The sequence below is a fragment of the Salmo salar genome, chromosome 15 (genome assembly GCF_965601325.2).
Source record: "Salmo salar chromosome 15, fSalSal1, whole genome shotgun sequence".
Lineage (NCBI taxonomy): Eukaryota > Metazoa > Chordata > Actinopteri > Salmoniformes > Salmonidae > Salmo > Salmo salar.
In genome coordinates, this window is record NC_138305.1 from 31,331,451 (window position 1) to 31,351,621 (window position 20,171).

At 42.7% G+C, this 20,171-nt stretch overlaps 2 protein-coding genes across 2 annotated transcripts in view; one reads left to right on the top strand and one right to left on the bottom strand.

Moving 5' to 3' along the window:
- Window positions 1-1,100: 1,100 nt before the first annotated feature.
- On the bottom strand, window positions 1,101-11,521 carry mrpl19 (mitochondrial ribosomal protein L19). Its single transcript, XM_014143902.3, has 6 exons — window positions 11,395-11,521; window positions 11,035-11,158; window positions 10,681-10,799; window positions 4,378-4,512; window positions 1,862-2,043; window positions 1,101-1,540 (listed from the first exon to the last, which is right to left on the bottom strand). The coding sequence occupies exons 1-6, from the start codon at window positions 11,471-11,473 to the stop codon at window positions 1,319-1,321; spliced, it is 861 nt and encodes a 286-aa protein (XP_013999377.1). The 5' UTR covers window positions 11,474-11,521; the 3' UTR covers window positions 1,101-1,318.
- Window positions 11,522-15,163: 3,642 nt separating this feature from the next.
- Window positions 15,164-20,171, top strand: part of LOC106571159 (protein eva-1 homolog A) — a 171,405-nt gene continuing 166,397 nt past the window's right edge. The window contains exon 1 of the mRNA XM_014143899.2: window positions 15,164-15,480. Coding sequence (XP_013999374.1) covers window positions 15,372-15,480 — 109 coding nt within the window. The 5' untranslated portion in view covers window positions 15,164-15,371. The remainder of the gene's footprint in view (window positions 15,481-20,171) is intronic.

Sequence of the window (20,171 nt, forward strand, 5' to 3'; positions counted from 1 at the left end):
TGGCTCTTGACCTTCACCTCTCCCAAGTCTGTATGGGAGTTGCAGCAACAACTGTAACTACTACCAATTGGGGAAAAAAATAAAAGAGTATGCCATCCTGGAATTTAAAGCCTACTCAAATTTGATACATTTTGCATACAGCTCAACTTCCTATTTTTGCGTACACAAAAGACATACCAACTAGTACGTACTATGAGAATTTGGACATAGCCCTTCTCTCTGGGCTGGCACACTTTTCCATTGACTGAAGACCACACAGGAACTCCTTGAGAGTTGAGATTTAAGCTAGCCTTCTGAGACTGTCCTAATATGGGTCTTCCTGTCATCATTAATACCGAAATGGTAATTAGTACAGCTCTCAGTTCCTGAGAGGAAAAGAGAGATCGCGTCCAACTAGCACTAATGGACACTTAACATGACTACAGACTAATTGTCAGTCAAGTGCTTCGGCTCTGTTACAACTGAAATCAATGCATTATAAAACAGTCATTGTTTGTCTAGAAAAATGGGACCTATCAAGTATCTTACAACATCATACACCATGTATTAAAAGGACAAGGGAAACATGTTTAATAGCTTTTTAATTTAGAAATGGATACTTGCAACTGCACATTGATATGCAAAAACACTTTCCAGACATACAATACAAGATACGATGAAGCAAGCCGGCAACCACAGCTATGCAGACGGTTCCACCATTGTCCCTGGGAGATTCAGACTCCTCAATGTTCCTCTCCACCTCTCACCAGACATCATGTACATGGAGACAGGTGGAAGACCGAGGGCCATCAAGTGTTGAAAGAGCTTAACAGGGGTGGCTGAACACTGTCCCACAGAGGCAGCACTGTCTGCTGCTTTTCATCTCCCAGGCACTTCATCCATCTATTCATGTCACTAATTGCGCATGGTTTGAATAAACTAGATTTTCCCCCCAACTTTATGTAATTTATTGATTTGACAGTAAAATCAGCAGACACTGCTGCCGGGGCTGCCCGCTCGCTCACTGGACCTGCCCACCCGCTCGCTCACTGGACCTGCCCACCCGCTCGCTCACTGGACCTACCCACCCGCTCACTGGACCTACCCACCCGCTCACTGGACCTACCCACCCGCTCACTGGAACTGCCCACCCGCTTATTGAACTACCCACCCGCTTACTGGAACTACCCACCTGCTTACTGGAACTACCCACCTGCTTACTGGAACTACCCACCTGCTTACTGGAACTACCCACCTGCTTACTGGAACTACCCACCTGCTTACTGGAACTACCCACCCCTGGTTGAGAAAGGGTTGGGGTGAGGGGTTAGGGGCATGTTCACTTGCTCATCTCTGTCTGCACCTCCTTAAGGATGTGCTCCTCCAGGGCCGTGGTGTCGTACTCTTTCAGCATGTCATACTCCCGCCAGGGCATCGCCCACTTCTGGGCGTGCTCCAGCTTCTCGGGCGACAGACACAGGTCGAAGCGGATGCCCTGCACGTTGTACTTGGGCCGCTCCCAGCGCTTGGACCACGGCTTAGGACGCATCCGCACTCTGGTCTAGAGGGAAGAGAGATACAGGTCAAACCAATACTGCCCTGTACAGACAGGCCTCGGGTGATGAATCTGTACCAATCATGGCTTTAGCAATACATGTTCGTTATAAAACAAAAGGCCACTTCCATGTTATGTTAACTGACTTCAATTGTTAAGTGAAACATCCGTCTAAATATGAAGTGTCTCAGCATCGCGTTAAACAGAATAAAGAACTCAAGTTTGATTTGAGCTGGCTAACAGCCATATCTGCTGTTTATTCAGAAGTCAATATGATTGATTGACTAATAACTATGTGTTATGAGAGAGTGGAAGCCAGCCACGTACTTTATTGATGGGCACGTCCCCGGTGACAGAGTGGGGCACAGGCTTCATGTCCAAGTTCACGGTGCTGTACTCGGGCAGGGCGTCTCTCAGATACATCAGATTGTTATCCAGCCTTTTCTCCAGCTTCAGCACCTCCAGCTGCTGCAGCCGCGGGCTGTACATTTCATAGCAGATCTCAACTCCTGAGGGAGAGAGATACACTCAGCCAATAATTATCATGGCCTAGGGCAAGTGTCAAATTCCCGTCCTGGAGGGCCGAGCGTCTAAGTTTCGATTCTCCTTTGTACTTGATCGATCAATTAAGCTCACTGATTAGTTAGGAACTCCCCTCACCTGGTTGTCTAGGTCTTAATTGGACACAAATTAAAAAGGAAGTAACAACAGCCAGCCGACAGAGCCCTCCAGGAAGTGTGTGCCACCCCTGGTCTTTAATCAGCTTTCACAGGCACACTAAACCAAGTCTGCCAAAACCTGGTCCTGGAGTTACCCTTCTGCTGGCTTTCGCTACAATCCTAATCTAGAACATCTGATTCTACTACACTGAACAAAACCTATAAAAACACAACATGCAACAATTTCAAAGATTTTACTGAGTTACAGTTCATAAGAAAATCAGTCAATTGAAATAAATAAATTAGGCCCTAATCTATTGATTTCACATGACTGGGAATACAGATATGCATTTGTTGGTCACAGATGCCTTAAAAAAGGTAGGGGGATCAGAAAACCAGTCAATATCTGGTGTGACAACCGTTTGCCTCATACAGCATGAGACATCTCCTTCGCATAGAGTTGATAAGGCTGTTGATTGTGGAATGTTGTCCTACTCCTCTACAATGGCTGTGTGAAGTTACTGGATATTGGTGGGAACTGGAACACGCTGTCGTACACGTCGATCCAGAGCATCCCAAATATGCTCAATGGGTGATATGTCTGGTGAGTATGCAGGCCATGGAAGAACTGGGACATTTTCAGCTTCCAGGAATTGTGTGCAGATCCTTGGGGCCGTGCATTATCATGCTGAAACATGAAGTGATGGCGGTGGATGAATGGCACAACAATGGGCCTCAGGATCTCGTCACGGTATCTCTGTGCATTGAAATTGCAATCAATAAAATACAATCGTGTTCATTGTCCATAGCTTATGCCTGCCCATAACATAACCCCACCTTGGGGCCACTCTGTTCACAACGTTGACTTCAGCAAACCACTCGCCCACACGACACCATACATGCTGTCTACCATCTGCCTGGTACAGTTGAAACCGGGATTAATCCGTGAAGAGCACACTTCTCCAACGTGCCACTTGAAATCACAGGTGAGCATTTTCCCACTGAAGTCAGTTACGACACTGAACTGCAGTCAGGTCAAGGCCCTGGTGAGGACGACGAGCATGCAGATGAGCTTCCCTGAGACCGTCTAACAGTTTTTGCAGAAATTCTTTGGTTGTGCAAACCCAGTTTCATCATCTGTCCGGGTGGCTGGTCTCAGACAATCCCGGAGATTAATAAGCCGGATGTGGAGGTCCTGGGCTGGCGTGGTTACACGTGGTCGTGGTTGTGAGGCCGGTTGGAAGTACTGCCAAATTCTCTAAAACAACGTTGGAGGCAGCTTACGGTATAGAAATTAACATTACATTTTCTGGCAACAACTCTGGTGGACATTCCTGCAGTCAGCATGCCAATTGCACAGTCCCTCAAAACTTGAGACATCTGTAGCATCGTGTTGTGTGACAAAACTGCGCATTTTACAGTGGCCTTTTTCCCCCAGCACAAGGTACACCTGTGTAATGATCATGCTGTTCTTAATATGCCACACCTGTCAGGTGGATGGATTATTTTGGAAAGGAGAAATGCTCACTAACAGGGATAACAAATTTGAGCACAACATTTTGGAGAAATAAGCTTTTTGTGCATATGGAACATTACTGGTATCTTTGAAACATGATGCGTTTATACACATATACATTTTTTTGTTCAGAATAATTTGCTGCTAACCAGGAGAGAGTGAAAGCATGCCTATTTAAAATCATTTTATTTTTTATTTAACCTTTATTTAACTAGGCAAGTCAGGTTAAGAACAAATTCTTATTTACAACAACGGCCTACACCGGCCAAACCCGGATGACGCTGGGCCAATTGTGCGCCACCCTATGGGACTGCCAATCACTGCCGGTTGTGATACAGCCTGGATTCGAACCAGGGTGTCTGTAGTGATGCCTCAAGCACCGAGATGCAGTGCCTTAGACCGCTGCGCTACACGGGAGCCTACCCAGTAGCTCTCCAGGAAGTATTGGCCACCCATGCACTAAATCAATGGAAATTGAGGTTCTACACTTCAGATTGAGTAGTGTCACAACTGATGTTTCAGACACACTCATCCAACAGATATTTATCCAGGAAGCAATATAACCTTCTATACCACTGATTCAACCTCCAGAAGAGCCTTGGCGGTGCAAACACGCACACACTCTCTCTTCACATGAAAACTGTTGTGTACTTCATGACTATCCCCACCTTGGCCGTCGATGATATTCCTAAGGACAAATGTGGCTCCCAGTCCATGGCCACCTCTCTGGATGCAGATGCCCATAAAGCGGTTGGTTTTGCCGCTGGCATGAGGGTCCGCCATGGTCACAGCTAAGACACTTCCTGCAAAACACAACAACTAATTTAAGTCTAGCAAAATCAACACATTCATTTGATAACTCCTTTAAAAAGATAAAGGCCAGTATCTCTCCTCATAATGTGATGAGATATACAATACAGTGCCTTCGGAAGGTATTCGGACCCCTTCCCCTTTTCCACATTTTGAAACGTTACAGCCTTATTCAAAAATTGATTTAAATGTTTTGCCTCAAATCTACACACAATATCCCATAATGACAAAGCGAAAACAGGTATTTAGAATTTTTTGCAAATTTATGAAAAAGAAATGACAGAAATAGCATAAATACATAAGCATTCAGACCCTTTGCTATGAGACTTGAAATTGAGCTCAGGTGCATCCTGTTTCCACTTATCCTTGAGATGTTTCTACAACTTGGAGTCCACCTGTGGTAAATTCAATTGATTGGACATGATTTGTCTATATAAAGGTCCCACAGTTGACAGTGCATATCAGAGCGAAAACCAAGCCATGAGGTCGAAGGAATTGTCCGTAGAGCTCTGAGACAGGACTGTGTCGAGGCACAGATCTGGGGAAGGGTACCAAAACATTCCTACCACATTGAAGGTCCCCAAGAACACAGTGGCCTCCATCATCATTATTAAATGGAAGAAGTTTGGAACCACCAAGAGTCTTCCTGGCACCATCCCTACAGTGAAGCATGGTGGTGGCAGCATCATGCTGTGGGAATATTTTTCAGTGGCAGAGACTGGATGACTAGTCAGGATCGAAGGAGAGATGAACGGAGCGAAGTACAGAGAAATCCTTGATGAAAACCTGCTCCAGAGTGCTCAGGAAGAATGGGAGGAACTCCCCAAATACAGGTATACCAAGCTTGAAGTGTCATACCCAAGAAGACTCGAGGCTGTAATTGCTGCCAAAGGTGCTTCAACAAAGTACTGAGTAAAGGGTATGAATACTTACGTACATGTAATACTTCATTTACTTATGTAAATGTAATATCAGTTATACATTTCTAAAAACAGTTTTTGTTTTGTCATTATGGGGTATTGTGTGTAGATTGAGGGGAAAAAATGTTTTACTCAATTTTAGAATAAGGCTGTAACGTAAAAAATATGGGAAAAGTCAAGGGTTCTGAATACTTTACGGTTTTTTATGGTATACCATATTAGTAAATATTAGATTGTAATTGTTCATTGGAGATGGTGTTTTGTAAATGTCTAGTATAGCAGAGAGAGCTTGCAGTCTTTCTGCAATTTGAAAATTAAACTGAACACACACACACACACACACACACACACACACACACGACCTGTATGCAGACTCCTAACTTGCAGAGCTCCACCCGTCGAACAGGAGGGTGTAAAGCTCACAACACAACAGCATACAGATATTCAGCAATGCTCTTAGCATTCGGTCTAAGTAATACATTTGCCAATTCAATGGATTTATAATTGTTGGAAATAAATAAGCAGAAGACAAAGAGACGGCATGAACTATTCTAAACTGTGATATCCAAGTTCAACTGACTCTACTGCGCTTCTCAAAACATTTTCAAAAGTTAAAGTAAAGCTTCATTTCCGAACCCATTACAGGAGAGACGGTGGTGAAACAATGACCTCTAAACCTTTCCTTCCTGAGGAGGATCTCTGCTGTCCTGTGTACACACAGCGTCTGCAAAGTTTGTCTGAAGGAATTCTGGAAACAGAAGGGAACTCAGGAATGTCCAATGTGCCAGAAAATAATGTAAATGGACGACCCTCCATGTAACCTGTCCACCCCCCTCCCTTCCCCACGGGCTAGGTCTGTCTTCTGTGCGCGGCTCTGCAGCACATCCCGTGCCCCCTGCCTTGAACCCTGCTTTTAGTGGATAAACCTGGAGAACTGCAAGGCAATCCCATTGTGTGCCGCTCGGGAGCCATGACCAATATATTGTCCTGTTAATACCAGGGTTAATATTATATCTGTCAGAATATCCAACAGGCTTTTATATCATTCTACATTAAAAATAATCACTTTGTTTAAAAAGAAATTACATTTTGGAGATGATTTCCTTTTCAAATAACGTTTAGTTTCTATTTAGGTTTATGTCACCCATTCATTGTCACAGACACAGTAGGACCCAATAGCATAATCAGTGCTCTAACTCCCCCTTGCGCTGGTCTGGAGCAATGAAGTGGTGACGCAGGGTACCGTACTAAACCACAAATTACCTCTAAGTCCCGCAGCATAATCACAAAACTTCTAATGGAGCAACCACTGTAGGGAATACATTGGCTGTGGCTTGTAGGGGATGTGTTACCAAACTGGATGCAACATGCCCCTGATATTGCGACTGTGTTGAAGCCTAATTGATGTATTCAAAGTAATATTTATAGAATGCTGGTATTCATATTTCCACCAATGTTCTTGTTATTTTCTAAATATATTTTATAATTGTTTTATTCTGTCCATACTTAGTTTAGCACCTGATGTTTATGTCCCAATAAACAGGCTTACTGAAAAATATATCTCAAATACACTGATAATGAATAAATGATTAAAACAAAGCTCGGTGTTTTTATTATGTCACGAGGGGTGGTAGGAGTAGGAAATGTTTTTATTATGTCACGAGGGATGGTAGGAGTAGAAAATGTTTTTATTATGTCACGAGGGGTGGTAGGAGTAGGAAATGTTTTTATTATGTCACGAGGGGTGGTAGGAGTAGGAAATGTTTTTATTATGTCACGAGGGGTGGTAGGAGTTGGAAATGTTTTTATTTTGTCACGAGGGGTGGTAGGAGTAGGAAATGTTTTTATTATGTCACGAGAGGTGGTAGGAGTAGGAAATGTTATTATGTCACGAGGGGTGGTAGGAGTAGGAAATGTTTTTATTTTGTCACGAGGGGTGGTAGGAGTAGGAAATGTTTTTATTATGTCACGAGGGGTGGTAGGAGTAGGAAATGTTTTTATTATGTCACGAGGGGTGGTAGGAGTAGGAAATGTTTTTATTTTGTCACGAGGGGTGGTAGGAGTAGGAAATGTTTTTATTATGTCACGAGGGGTGGTAGGAGTTGGAAATGTTTTTATTTTGTCACGAGGGGTGGTAGGAGTAGGAAATGTTTTTATTATGTCACGAGAGGTGGTAGGAGTAGGAAATGTTTTTATTATGTCACGAGGGGTGGTAGGAGTAGGAAATGTTTTTATTTTGTCACGAGGGGTGGTAGGAGTAGGAAATGTTTTTATTATGTCACGAGGGGTGGTAGGAGTAGGAAATGTTTTTATTATGTCACGAGGGGTGGTAGGAGTTGGAAATGTTTTTATTATGTCACGAGGGGTGGTAGGAGTTGGAAATGTTTTTATTATGTCACGAGGGGCGGTAGGAGTTGGAAATGTTTTTATTATGTCACGAGAGGTGGTAGGAGTAGGAAATGTTTTTATTATGTCACGAGGGGTGGTAGGAGTAGGAAATGTTTTTATTATGTCACGAGGGGTGGTAGGAGTTGGAAATGTTTTTATTATGTCACGAGGGGTGGTAGGAGTTGGAAATGTTTTTATTATGTCACGAGGGGTGGTAGGAGTTGGAAATGTTTTTATTATGTTGTTGGGAAATGAAGAGATTCATTCCTGATGTTGCAGGGAATACTGACTGAAATTAAAGTTACCTCATTATAGAACCAAAAAAACATTCCTGGACACGGTTACCCCTGGAAATGAGTTGTTAGCTAAATATGGTATAACTCATCTTTTCTCAAGTGTACTGAGACTTGTGTTTTTGTTGTACATTGTCCCTGTTCAATAAACCTACAATATATAAAACATTGTCCCTGTTCAAATAAACCCACTGAACGAAAATATAAAAGCAACATGCAACAATTGCAATGATTTAACTGAGTTATAGTTCATATAAGGAAATCAGTCAATTGAAAAAAAATCATTAGGCCCTAATCTATAGATTTGATTTCAAATCTATAGAATGAGTCTTTTCACAATCAGAATGAGTCTTTCCCGATAAAAAGGCTTTGTTATAGACAGAAATACTCCTCGGTTTCATCAGCTGTCTAAGTGGATGGTTTCAGACGATCCCGCAGGTGAAGAAGCCGGATGTGGAGGTCCTGGGCTGGCATGGTTACATGTGGTCTGCGGTGAATTTGGACGTACTGCCAAATTCTCTAAAAAGACTTGACGCGGCTTATGGTAGAGAAATGGACATTAAATGCTCTGGCAACAGATCTGGTGGACATTCCTGCAGTCAGCATGCCAATTGCAAACTCCCTCAAAACTTGAGGAATCTGTGACAAAACTGCACATTTTAGAGTGGCCTTTTATTGTCCCCAGCACAAGGTGCACTTGTGTAATGATCATGCTGTTTAATCAGCTTCTTGATATGCCACACCTGTCAGGTGGATGGATTATCTAGGCAAATGAGAAATGCTCACTAACAGGGATGTAAACAAATTTGTGCACAAAATTTGAGAGAAATAAGCTTTTTGTGAGTATTGAACATTTCTGGAGTCTTATTTCAGCTCATGAAACATGGGACCAACACCTTACATGTTTGCGTTTATATTTTTGTTCAGTATATATAAAACATTAACCCTGTTCAGTATATATAAAACATTAACCCTGTTCAGTATATATATAAAACATTGACCCTGTTCAAATAAAAGTATATAAAAAAATGGAGCCCGTCCATATTGCGCGGCAACGTGATCGCTAGGTGGAAGTGGGCACTGAAAATCCTTGTATAACCTCATCCCTCATTTTTGCTAAATGAGACCCAAACGGGAAGAAGAGGAGGATGTTAGTGTAACAGAGATAAGACTGTCTCATAAGCTTGAGGTGCCATCACAACAGATCCTTTGAGGTTGCGTAACGTTTTTTTTATTGTCAACCTGCCGGTCACGTGTATTGGCGAAGTAATCGAAATGTTGCTGGTTTGAATCCCCGAGCCGACTAGGTGAAAAATCTTTCAATGTGCCCTTGAGCAAGGCACTTAACCCTAATTACTCCTGTAAGTCACTCTGGATAAGTGTGTCTACTAAAACGTAAAAATGCAGCCGAACAGCAGCCTCTTGAACTCTCACAGACCCTCTTTGGCGTGTGGACATTTGTTTAGTAGGATGGAAGCTCTATAGCTGTATGGATCTGTTACTGCTACAGTGTAGTTTAGTAGGATGGAGGCCCCATAGCTGTATGGATCTGTAACTGCTACAGTGTAGTTTAGTAGGATGGAGGCTCTATAGCTGTATGGATCTGTAACTGCTACAGTGTAGTTTAGTAGGATGGAGGCTCTATAGCTGTATGGATCTGTAACTGCTACAGTGTAGTTTAGTAGGATGGAAGCTCTATAGCTGTATGGATCTGTAACTGCTACAGTGTAGTTTAGTAGGATGGAGGCTCTATAGCTGTATGGATCTGTAACTGCTACAGTGTAGTTTAGTAGGGTGGAGGATCTATAGCTGTATGGATCTGTAACTGCTACAGTGTAGTTTAGTAGGATGGAGGCTCTATAGCTGTATGGATCTGTTACTGCTACAGTGTAGTTTAGTAGGATGGAAGCTCCATAGCTGTATGGATCTGTAACTGCTACAGTGTAGTTTAGTAGGGTGGAGGCTCCATGGCTGTATGGATCTGTAACTGCTACAGTGTAGTTTAGTAGGATGGAGGCTCCATAGCTGTATGGATCTGTAACTGCTACAGTGTAGTTTAGTAGGATGGAGGCTCTATAGCTGTATGGATCTGTAACTACTACAGTGTAGTTTAGGAGGATGGAGGCTCCATAGCTGTATGGATCTGTAACTACTACAGTGTAGTTTAGGAGGATGGAGGCTCCATAGCTGTATGGATGTGTAACTACTACAGTGTAGTTTAGGAGGATGGAGGCTCCTTAGCTGTATGGATCTGTTACTGCTACAGTGTAGTTTAGTAGGATGGAGGCTGTATAGCTCTGTAACTGCTACAGAAAGCACATCTTTTTATTTAAAGGATTCTTTCTTGCTGATGAAAGAGAAAGGCTGTTTGTCATGAAAGCCGTAACACAAGCGTCGAGATTGTAGTTCACGAGGCAATCGCGGGCAAAGTTAATGGCTAAGAGCTGTAGAGAGGAGGCAGATTGCCACCTAGAGTTTGAGAGAGCTAGCTAGTAGCCTAGATAGGATGGTGTGTATTGAAGTCTCATTTATAAACCAACTGTCTCAAAAGGTCTCTTACCAACATAAAACTCTGGAATGTTGAGCACTTTCCTCCTCTGGATCATGTCTTTGCGCTCAATGGAGAACTTTAGTGGGTTTATTCTCTGTCGGGGAGGGATGAATTCTGGACTCAGGAACCTGTATTCAAAAACAGAACCAAAACAGGAATGATATCATGTTGCATAAGTGCTGATAAAACAAGAGGAATTGCAAAAGGAAATTAACTATAAATCACATTGCAGTTTGTGTTATCATGCCAATGTTTGACAATGACAGAAATGGAGTTGGCAAGAACAACTATAGGACCAGGTTAGCATCACATCCCCATGTGTTCAGTGTTATAAACACAGCTTGTTAGCTAGAATGTTCTTACTTTCGCAGTGAAGCCTCGGACTGTGTTTTGTCAATGATGACAGGTTTTGGTGGAGGGGTGAATTTTGTTGGCTTGCCACCGTCACTCCCCTGCGAGAGGCGAAGCATAGATGTGGACAAGAAACCTAAGGAGGAAACAAAAGACTCAGTCTGTTTATAATATTAAACATTTTAATAGCAATGTCGCACTAGCACAGCAGCTAACTAACACTAATGTAATTTTATAACACAGTGGCTAGCTGGCTAACGTAGCTAACTAGCAACGTTTAGGGCATTTGGGGCTAAATCTTACTAAGAAATGCCCAACGCATTGCTAACAACCCTTCGAGATACACTTATTTTATAATTCCATGTGACTTACGTTCATTTTGCTGTTGTATATTCCGTAACAGCCTTATTGAACACATAACTTTGTCAAGCCTTCTTGTGCAAGCAGCCATATTGGAAGCTGACCTTCACTGTCACATGTGAATTGTTACGGAAGCCGAAAAGGGATATGTCTCAAGAGACGCAACATGCACATCCTCCTTTTATCCACACGATGTCACGAAAGACATAGGCTACATCAAAGAGCCACCGACAAAAATGACAAGGAGGAGGAGGAGAAGGAGGAAGAGGAGGATGGTGGTGTTGAATCATTTCAGCATTTCAATCAGCCATAATAATTTCAGTTGATTCCAATGCCGAAGATATAACCTACTGTGCTTTCGCAAGGAGGAGGATCCACTGAAGGACAGCTTGAACCACTGCCCTGTGGTTACAGTGTGAGTAGCCTGCCCTACACTACCATCTGTGACATAAAAGCCTGGGCCTCTTGGTACAGGCAGTATACCTTGCCATACAGATGCTACACTATTCCCACCCTGCGTCCAAACCCCAATGTGAACCAGGGAACATTTCCAACTAGGTCCTGAGAGATTCCATCAATGTAGCAATTAAAGAGGATCAGCCAGTGCCATGTTGAAACCATGCCTCTTGGCCAGGGTTTCCAAAACTTGGTCCTGGGGACCCCAAGAGGTACACATGTAGTTTTGTTTTGCCCTGACACTGAATCAAATAATACATTCTTGATATTTGCTCCATTATTTAAATCAGTTGTGTAGTGCTAGGGGAAAAAACTAAATGTGCACCGGCACCCCTTGGGGTCCCCAGGACCAAGTTTGGGAAACGCTGGCCAAGAGGCATCCTTCTCACAAACATAGTGGCGACCCGTCATTCTGGACCCACCTGTTTTAAGCCCCATTTTTTAGCAGAAAAAGTTTTTTGCAAACAATGTCAAAAAATATATACACTACCGTTCAATGGTTTGGGGTTACTTAGAAATGTCCTTGTTTTTGAAAGAAAAGCTAATTTTTTTGTCCATTAAAATAACATAAAATTGATCAGAAATACAGTGTAGACATTGTTAATATTGTAAATGACTACTGAAGCTGGAAATGGCAGATTTTTTATGGAATATCTAAATAGGCGTACAGAGGCCCATTATCAGCAACCATCACTCCTGTGTTCCAATGGCACGTTGTGTTAGCTAGTCCAAGTTAATCATTTTAAAATGCTAATTGATCATTAGAAATCCCTTTTGCTATTATTGTAGCACAGCTGAAAACTGTTGTCCTGCTTAAAGAAGCAATAAAACTGGCCTTCTTTAGACTAGTTGAGTATCTGGAGCATCAGCGTTTGTGGGTTCGATTGCATGCTCAAAATGGCCAGAAACAAAGAACTTTCTTCTGAAACTCGTCAGTCTATTCTTGTTCTGAGAAATGAAGGCTATTCCATGCGAGAAATTGCCAAGAAACTGAAGATCTCGTACAATGCTGTATACTACTCCCTTCACAGAATAGCGCAAACTGTCTCTAACCAGAATAGAAAGAGGAGTGGGAGGCCCCAGTGCACAACTGAGCAAGAGGACAAGTACGTTATAGTGTCTAGTTTGAGAAATGGACGCCTCACAAGTCTTCAACTGGCAGCTTCATTAAATAACACCTGCAAAACACCAGTCTCAACGTCCACGGTGAAGAGGTGACTCCGGGTGCTGGCCTTCTAGGCAGAGTTGCAAAGAAAAAGACATAACTCAGACTGGCCAATAAAAATAAAAGATTAAGATTGGCAAAAGAGCACAGACACTGGACAGAGGAAATCTGCCTGGAAGGCCATCATCCCAGAGTCGCCTCTCACTTATGACGTTGAGACTGGTGTTTTGCGGGTACTATTTAATGAAGTGACCCCAAACATTTGAATGGTAGTGTATATCATAGAGTTAATAAAGCCACATACAAACATGACCTCTTTTTTCTTTTCTTGAGTAAGGCATTTCCAAAATGCAGGTGTTTCAGCCTAGCTCAGTGCTTTCTGTGGTGGTGGGGCAAGCCAGTAGAAAATACGGAGCGCTGCACTGTGATTGGCTCAGTGTTCGGTCACTCATGGGGATACTACGTCACCGCCAAGTCTAAGGGTAGAGCTAGAAAATTGTAGCCCCTTGGGTGCTGCCATAGAGTTACATTAGAAGTGCCCATCCAAGAAGGCTCAAAGTCATTGGCCACAGATAAAATTACTGGCCCAACGCTCTAACCACTAGGCTACCTGCCACCCCAAGTGGCTATTTTCCAAGTTTAAAATGATAAACATTCAACATTGGCCACACTGTTAATGACGCATGATTTGTGCCGTAGTCTCTCCGAACTGCGGAAACTTGACTTCAATGAGTTCAATACAACTGGGAAGTCGGGAATAAATGAGCTCCAACTGGGAAATCGGTTTTGAATGGTCATCCAACTCTGAATTGTAAATCCGGCCTCTTTCTAGAGCTACGACTTGAAGATCAATGACGTCATCAAGATTCGACCTTGTTCCCAGTTGTTTTGAAAGCACCATAATTCCAGAGAATGCCAGACTTTGATGACAAAATTTGCCCATGAAGGACTGCCGAGCCACTTTCCTGTTCAAGAGAGCACAGCACAACAAGGTGAGTCCAAAAATGTATTGTATGCTGCTGCATAAATTATGTAATATGCCAGGGAGATATGTATACTGTAGCTAAGAAAGTAATACTAAGTGTATGTTGTGTAGTAAGATGTTAGTAGCCCATGTGCCTCACCCTAATAATTTGGTCTATTTACCCCTCTACTGTTCTGACTCGGTGGTACACATGTAGCCTATAACCTGTTTTAGAGAAATGTAATCACTGTATATTGTAAGAGTTTTCATTGTCTGCTTTTATGCCCCCTTTATGTATCCTACGGTTCTGACTTGGTGTACAGGAAGAACACTGTAAGAATGGCCCATGTTCTGAATTCTGTCACTGTACATTTCAAAAGTGCTAAACAAATAGTTATATTGACTACATCCTTCCTCGCTCGCTCATTAATGTCATAATTGAAATTTCGGATTTCCTCTTACACGCTTGTCGTCCCCTAATGCCATAGTTTGTACATCTCAATTGTCAGTAGAAACCACATTTGTTTAAGCAAGTCAGCCATATCAGCCATGTTTTTTTTAAAGGCAGTAAATGAGGCTGAATGAACTGTTTCGCTGCCAGACAAGGCTCCACTGATAGCCAGGTGTAGCAGTGGTAAGGTGTTGGGACTGCTGTTGGGACAGCTTTATGTAGACCCTAACAGTTTGTGGGCAGCATTTGTCACCATTATAGTGCAATTCATGTATTGTTTAGTGTTGTGTTGTGAAGTGGCTTTGCTGGCATGCATTTTTTGCCCCACCAAGATGTACATGCTAAAATCGCCACTGCACAAGCAGGCTGGTGACATTCTGTGACAATCTCAGTTCTATGCGAGTGTGCATAGAATTTATTTTATTTTATTTTTAAATCCATACATTGTAATGACTTTGTATTTATCTTGTTTAATGCATCTGATTTTGTACCTGTCATCTTTGAATTGTGGTATTATTTTTATTTATTTTAAAAAATTTAATCCGAATGACAGAACCGAAGTTGTCTCTGGGAAGAAATAAAGTTATTTATATTATATTTATGAATGGATACAAAAATGGTTATAATCGCTTGTAATATAGTGACTGTCCACTCAGAGACTTTACTGATGCAGCGCTCAATAAAGGGCTTTGAGACCATGCGGATACCGCTCCTACAGGTGGGCCAGCCAGCCACTTCCACACGCAGTTGGAAATCTAAGTTTCCAAGTGAATTGCTGCTGGCTCTAGCTCTCGTTCCTTCTCTCCTCCGAGGAATGATGAGGTGATTCGGAGCACCAACAATGGGACCGAGCATGTATTGATGCTTGCCACGCAGAACCTAAACTCCAAAGCAACCCTGGACCTTCAGAACGTGGAGGAGAAGTAACTCCAAAACGTCTCGCTGTTTCAAGGATGTTCTTCCCAGATGTGCCTCTCTCAGCCATCAATTACGCGCTCGTGTTGGGAATAACGTGTCTGACGGTCTTCTGCAACTTCACCAAAAGTTCCTCTGAGTTTTCAGGTTGGGAAAGCATGCTTACCCCAGTCTAATTGATGCTGCGTTTGTTTTACCATTGTAGTCTATACTTTGTGTAATACATGCCTTATACGAGTTGTTTTTGGCTAGAACAAGTGAGGGCGATACATTGAGAAAATCCATATTGGGTGGTGGTGGTCAGGTGATGAAGTCGCGGTCATCTGCACAGAAAGTATTGTTGGCTAGGCTGCTTTATGTTTCAGATTTGTAGAGTGCAGTGCGGATTGTTATTGGTTGCAGTTTTTACTACTTGTTTTGTAGTCTATGGGCCCCATTTGGCGTGTTACAACCTGCATGTGTTTGCTTCAAATCAAAAAGACTAACGCTTTTAAAGGCACGCAGTAAGATGTAGGCATATCCATGTTAAAGGACCCATGAGCACCAACATGGGATGTTCATTGGAGCATGTCAAATTGGGTGTCAAGTGAAAGCTAAGAGTACATTTTTTGGAGAAATTAAGGCATATATATATATATACACACGGTACTTTCGGGAAGTATTCAGACCCCTTGACTTTTTCCACATTTTGTTACGTTACAGCCTTATTCTAAAATAGATTAAATCGTTTTCCCCCCTCATCAATCTACACACAATACCCCATAATGACAAAGCAAAAACAGTTTTTTAGAAATGTTTGCTAATTTATTACAAATAAAAGACGGAATTAAATAATTTACATAAGTATTCAGACCCTTTACTCAGTACTTTGTTGAAGCACCTTTGACAGCGATTACAGCATCGTGTCTTCTTGGGTATGACGCTATGAAGCTTGGCACATCTGTATTTGTGTAGTTTCTCCCATTCTTCTCTGCAGATCCTCTCAAGCTCTGTCATGTTGGATGGGGAACGTTGCTGCACAGCTAATTACAGGTCTCTCCAGAGATGTTTGATCGGGTTCAAGTCCGGACTCTGGCTGGGCTCCTCAAGGACATTCAGAGATTTGTTCCGAAGCCACTCCTGTGTTTTCTTGGATGTGTGCTTAGAGTCGTTGTCCTGTTGGAAGGTGAACCTTCGCCCCACTTTGAGCCCTCTGGAGCAGGTTTTCATCAAGGATCTCTCTGTACTTTGCTCCGTTCATCTTTCCCTCGATCCTGACAGGTCTCCCAGTCCCTGCTGCTGAAATACATCCCCACAGCATGATGCTGCCACCACCATGCTTCATTGTAGGGATGGTGTCAGGTTTTCTCCAGATGTGGCACTTGGCATCCAGGCCAAAGAGTTTAATCTTGGTTTCATCAGACTGAGAGTCTTTAGGTGCCTTTTGGCAAACTCCAAGCCGGTTGTCATGTGCCTTTTACTGAGGAGGGGCTTCCATCTGGCCACTCTACCATAAAGGCCTGTTCGGTGGAGTGTTGCAGAGATGTCCTCTGGAAGCTTCTCCCATCTCCACAGAGGAACTTTAGAGCTCTGTTAGAGTGACCATCGGGTTCTTGGTCACCTTCCTGACCAAGGCCCTTCTCCCCTATTTTATATTTTAGATTCTTCAAAGTAGCTACCCATTTCCTTGATGACAGCTTTGCACACTCTTGGCATTCTCTCAACCAGCTTCACCTGGAATGCTTTTCCAACCGTTTTGAAAGAGTTCCCACATATGCTGAGCACTTGTTGGCTGCGTTTCCTTCACTCTGCGGTCCAACTCATCCCAAACTATCTCAATTGGGTTGAGTCCGGGTGATTGTGGAGACCAGTTCATATGATGCAATACTCCATCACTGTCCTTGGTCAAATAGGGTTTACACAGCCTGGAGGTGTGTTGGGTCATTGTCCTGTTGAAAAATAAATTATAGTCCCACTAAGTGCAAACTAGATGGGATGGCGTATCAGAATGCTGTGGTAGCCATGCTGGTTAAGTGTGCATTGAATTCTAAATAAATCACTGATAGAGTCACCAGCAAAGCACCCCCACACATCACACCTCCTCCTCCATGCTTCACTGTGGGAACCACACATGCGGCGACCATCCGTTCACCTACTCTGCGTCTCACAAAGATACGGCGGTTGGAACCAAAAATCTCACATTTGGACTCATCAGACCAAAGGACAGATTTCCACCGATCTAATGTCTATTGCTTGTGTTTCTTGGCCCAAACAAGTGTCTTCTTCTTATTGGTGTCCTTTAGTAGTGGTTTCTTTGCAGCAGTTCGAATATGAAGGCCTGATTCACACAGTCTCCTCTGAACAGTTGATGTTGAGATGTGTCTGTTAGTTGAACTCTGTGAAGCATTTATTTGGCCTGCAATTTCTGAGGTTGGTAACTCTAATGAACTTATCCTCTGCAGCAGAGGTAACTCTGGGTCTTCCTTTCCTGTGGCGGTCCTCATGAGAGTAATTTTCATCATAGCGCTTGATGGTTTTTGCAACTGCACTTGAAGAAACTTGACATTTTGAAATTGAAATTTTCTGGATTGATTGACCATGTCTTAAAGTAATGATGGACTGTTGTTTCTCTTTACTTATTTGAGCTGTTCTTGCCATAATATGGTCTTTTACCAAATAGGCTATCTTCTGTATACCACCCCTACCTTGTCATAACACAACTGATTGGCTCAAACGCATTAAGAAGGAAAGAAATTCCACAAATTAACATTTATCAAGGCACACCTGTTAATTGAAATGCATACCAGGTGACTACCTCATGATGCTGGTTGAGAATGCCAAGAGTGTGCAAAGCTGTCATCAAGGCAAAGGGTGGCTACTTTGAAGAATCTCAAATATAAAATGTATTTTGATTTGTTTAACACTTTTCTGGTTACTACATGATTCCATATGTGTTATTTCATAGTTTCAATTATTCTACAATGTAGAAAATAATAAAATAAAGAAAATCCCTTGAATGAGCAGGTGTATCCAAACTTTTGACTGGTACTGTATATATACACACGCACAAAAGTATGTGGACACCCCTTCAAATTAGTCCATTCGGCTATTTCAGCCACACCCGTTTCTGAGAGGTGTATAAAATTGAGCACACAGCCATGTAATCTCCATAGACAAACATTGGCAGTACAATGGCCTTACTGAAGAGCTCAGTGACTCCCCCGTGGCACCGTCATAGGATGTCACCTTTCCAGCCAGTCAGTTTGTCAAATTTCTGCCCTGCCAGAGCTGCCCCGGTCAACTGTAAGAGCTGTTATTGTGAAGTGGAAACGTCTAGGAGCAAAAACAGCTCAGCCGCGAAGTGTCTGTCTGTCCTCGGTTGCAACACGAGTTCCAAACTGCCTCTGGAAGCAACGTCAGCACAATAAGTGTTCGTCGGGAGCTCCAAGAAAAGGGTTTTCATGGCCGAGCAGCCGCATACAAGCCTAAGATCACCATGCGCAATGCGCAATGCCAAGGGTTGGTGTGGTGTAAAGCTCGCCACCATTGGACTCTGGAGCAGTGGAAACACGCTCTCTGGAGTGATGAATCACGCTTCACCATCTGGCAGTCCGACGGATCCCAGGAGAATGCTACCTGCCCCAATGCATAGTGTCAACTGTAAAGTTTGGTGGAGCAGGAATAATGGTCTGGGGCTGTTTTTCATGGTTCAGGCTAGGCCCCTTAGTTCCAGTGAAGGGAAATCTTAACGCTACAGCATACAATGACATTCTTGACGATTCTGTACTTCCAACTTTGTGGCAACAGTTTGGGGAAGGCCCTTTCCTGTTTCAGCATGACATGTGCACAAAGCAAGGTCCATACAGAAATGGTTTGTCGAGATCGTAGTGGAAGAACTTGATTGGCCTGCACAGAGCACTGACCTCAACCCCATCGAACACCTTTGGGATGAATTGGAACGCAGAGCCAGGCCTAATTGCCCAACATCAGTGCCGATCTCACTAATGGTCTTGTGGCTGAATGTAAGCAAGTCCCCGCAGCAATGTTCCAACATGTAGTGGAAAGCCTCCTCAGAAGAGTAGAGGCTGTTATAGCAACAAAAGTGGGACCAACTCCATATTAATGTCCATGATTTTGGAATGAGATGTTCGACAAGCAGGTGTCCACATACTTTTGGTCATGTAGTGTAGCTATATACAGAACAGTACATTAAAGAAAATTAGAGTACAGTAGAGCACACTATAGTGGGGTACAGTGTAATGTGCTGTATTGCACTGTACTCTACTGTAATGTACTAAACATGTCTAATTTACTGTACTGAACTGTGGTGTACTGTACTGTACTCTACTGTGATATCCAATCTTGTGACCAACCAAATGTGGTCTTGTTTGGGGGCGGAGCTCATTACAATAATAGCCAGTGTGTAGAATAAAACCCAAATATGCAAACAACAACAAAACAAGCATGTTGCATATTACTTTGTGTACCTATTCAGGATACGTTACCATGTAGAGCATGACATTCATATCCATAATTATTCTTTTCAGTATAGTACAGATCAGGGACCTATGTTACAATTCCGTTACCATAATTATGTTAGAGGATGTAAATTCACTTCACCTACTGTAGTTCAATAACCAAAATAAAAAGTTCAAATTCAAGGTGTTACGTCATAGCTGACACCCAATTATTTCTGCAGGCGTCTTTGAATCTTAATTCGTAGTAGTTATTTTAAAAGATTTTGGAAAATGTGGTCACATAAAAAACGGAGGGAGATTTTACCCTAATTCTGAAATGTTCTGTGTAGCCTGAATTGTTCAAAGCAGTCCTAGAGTTGTATGGTTTGTTAAACTTTGAAA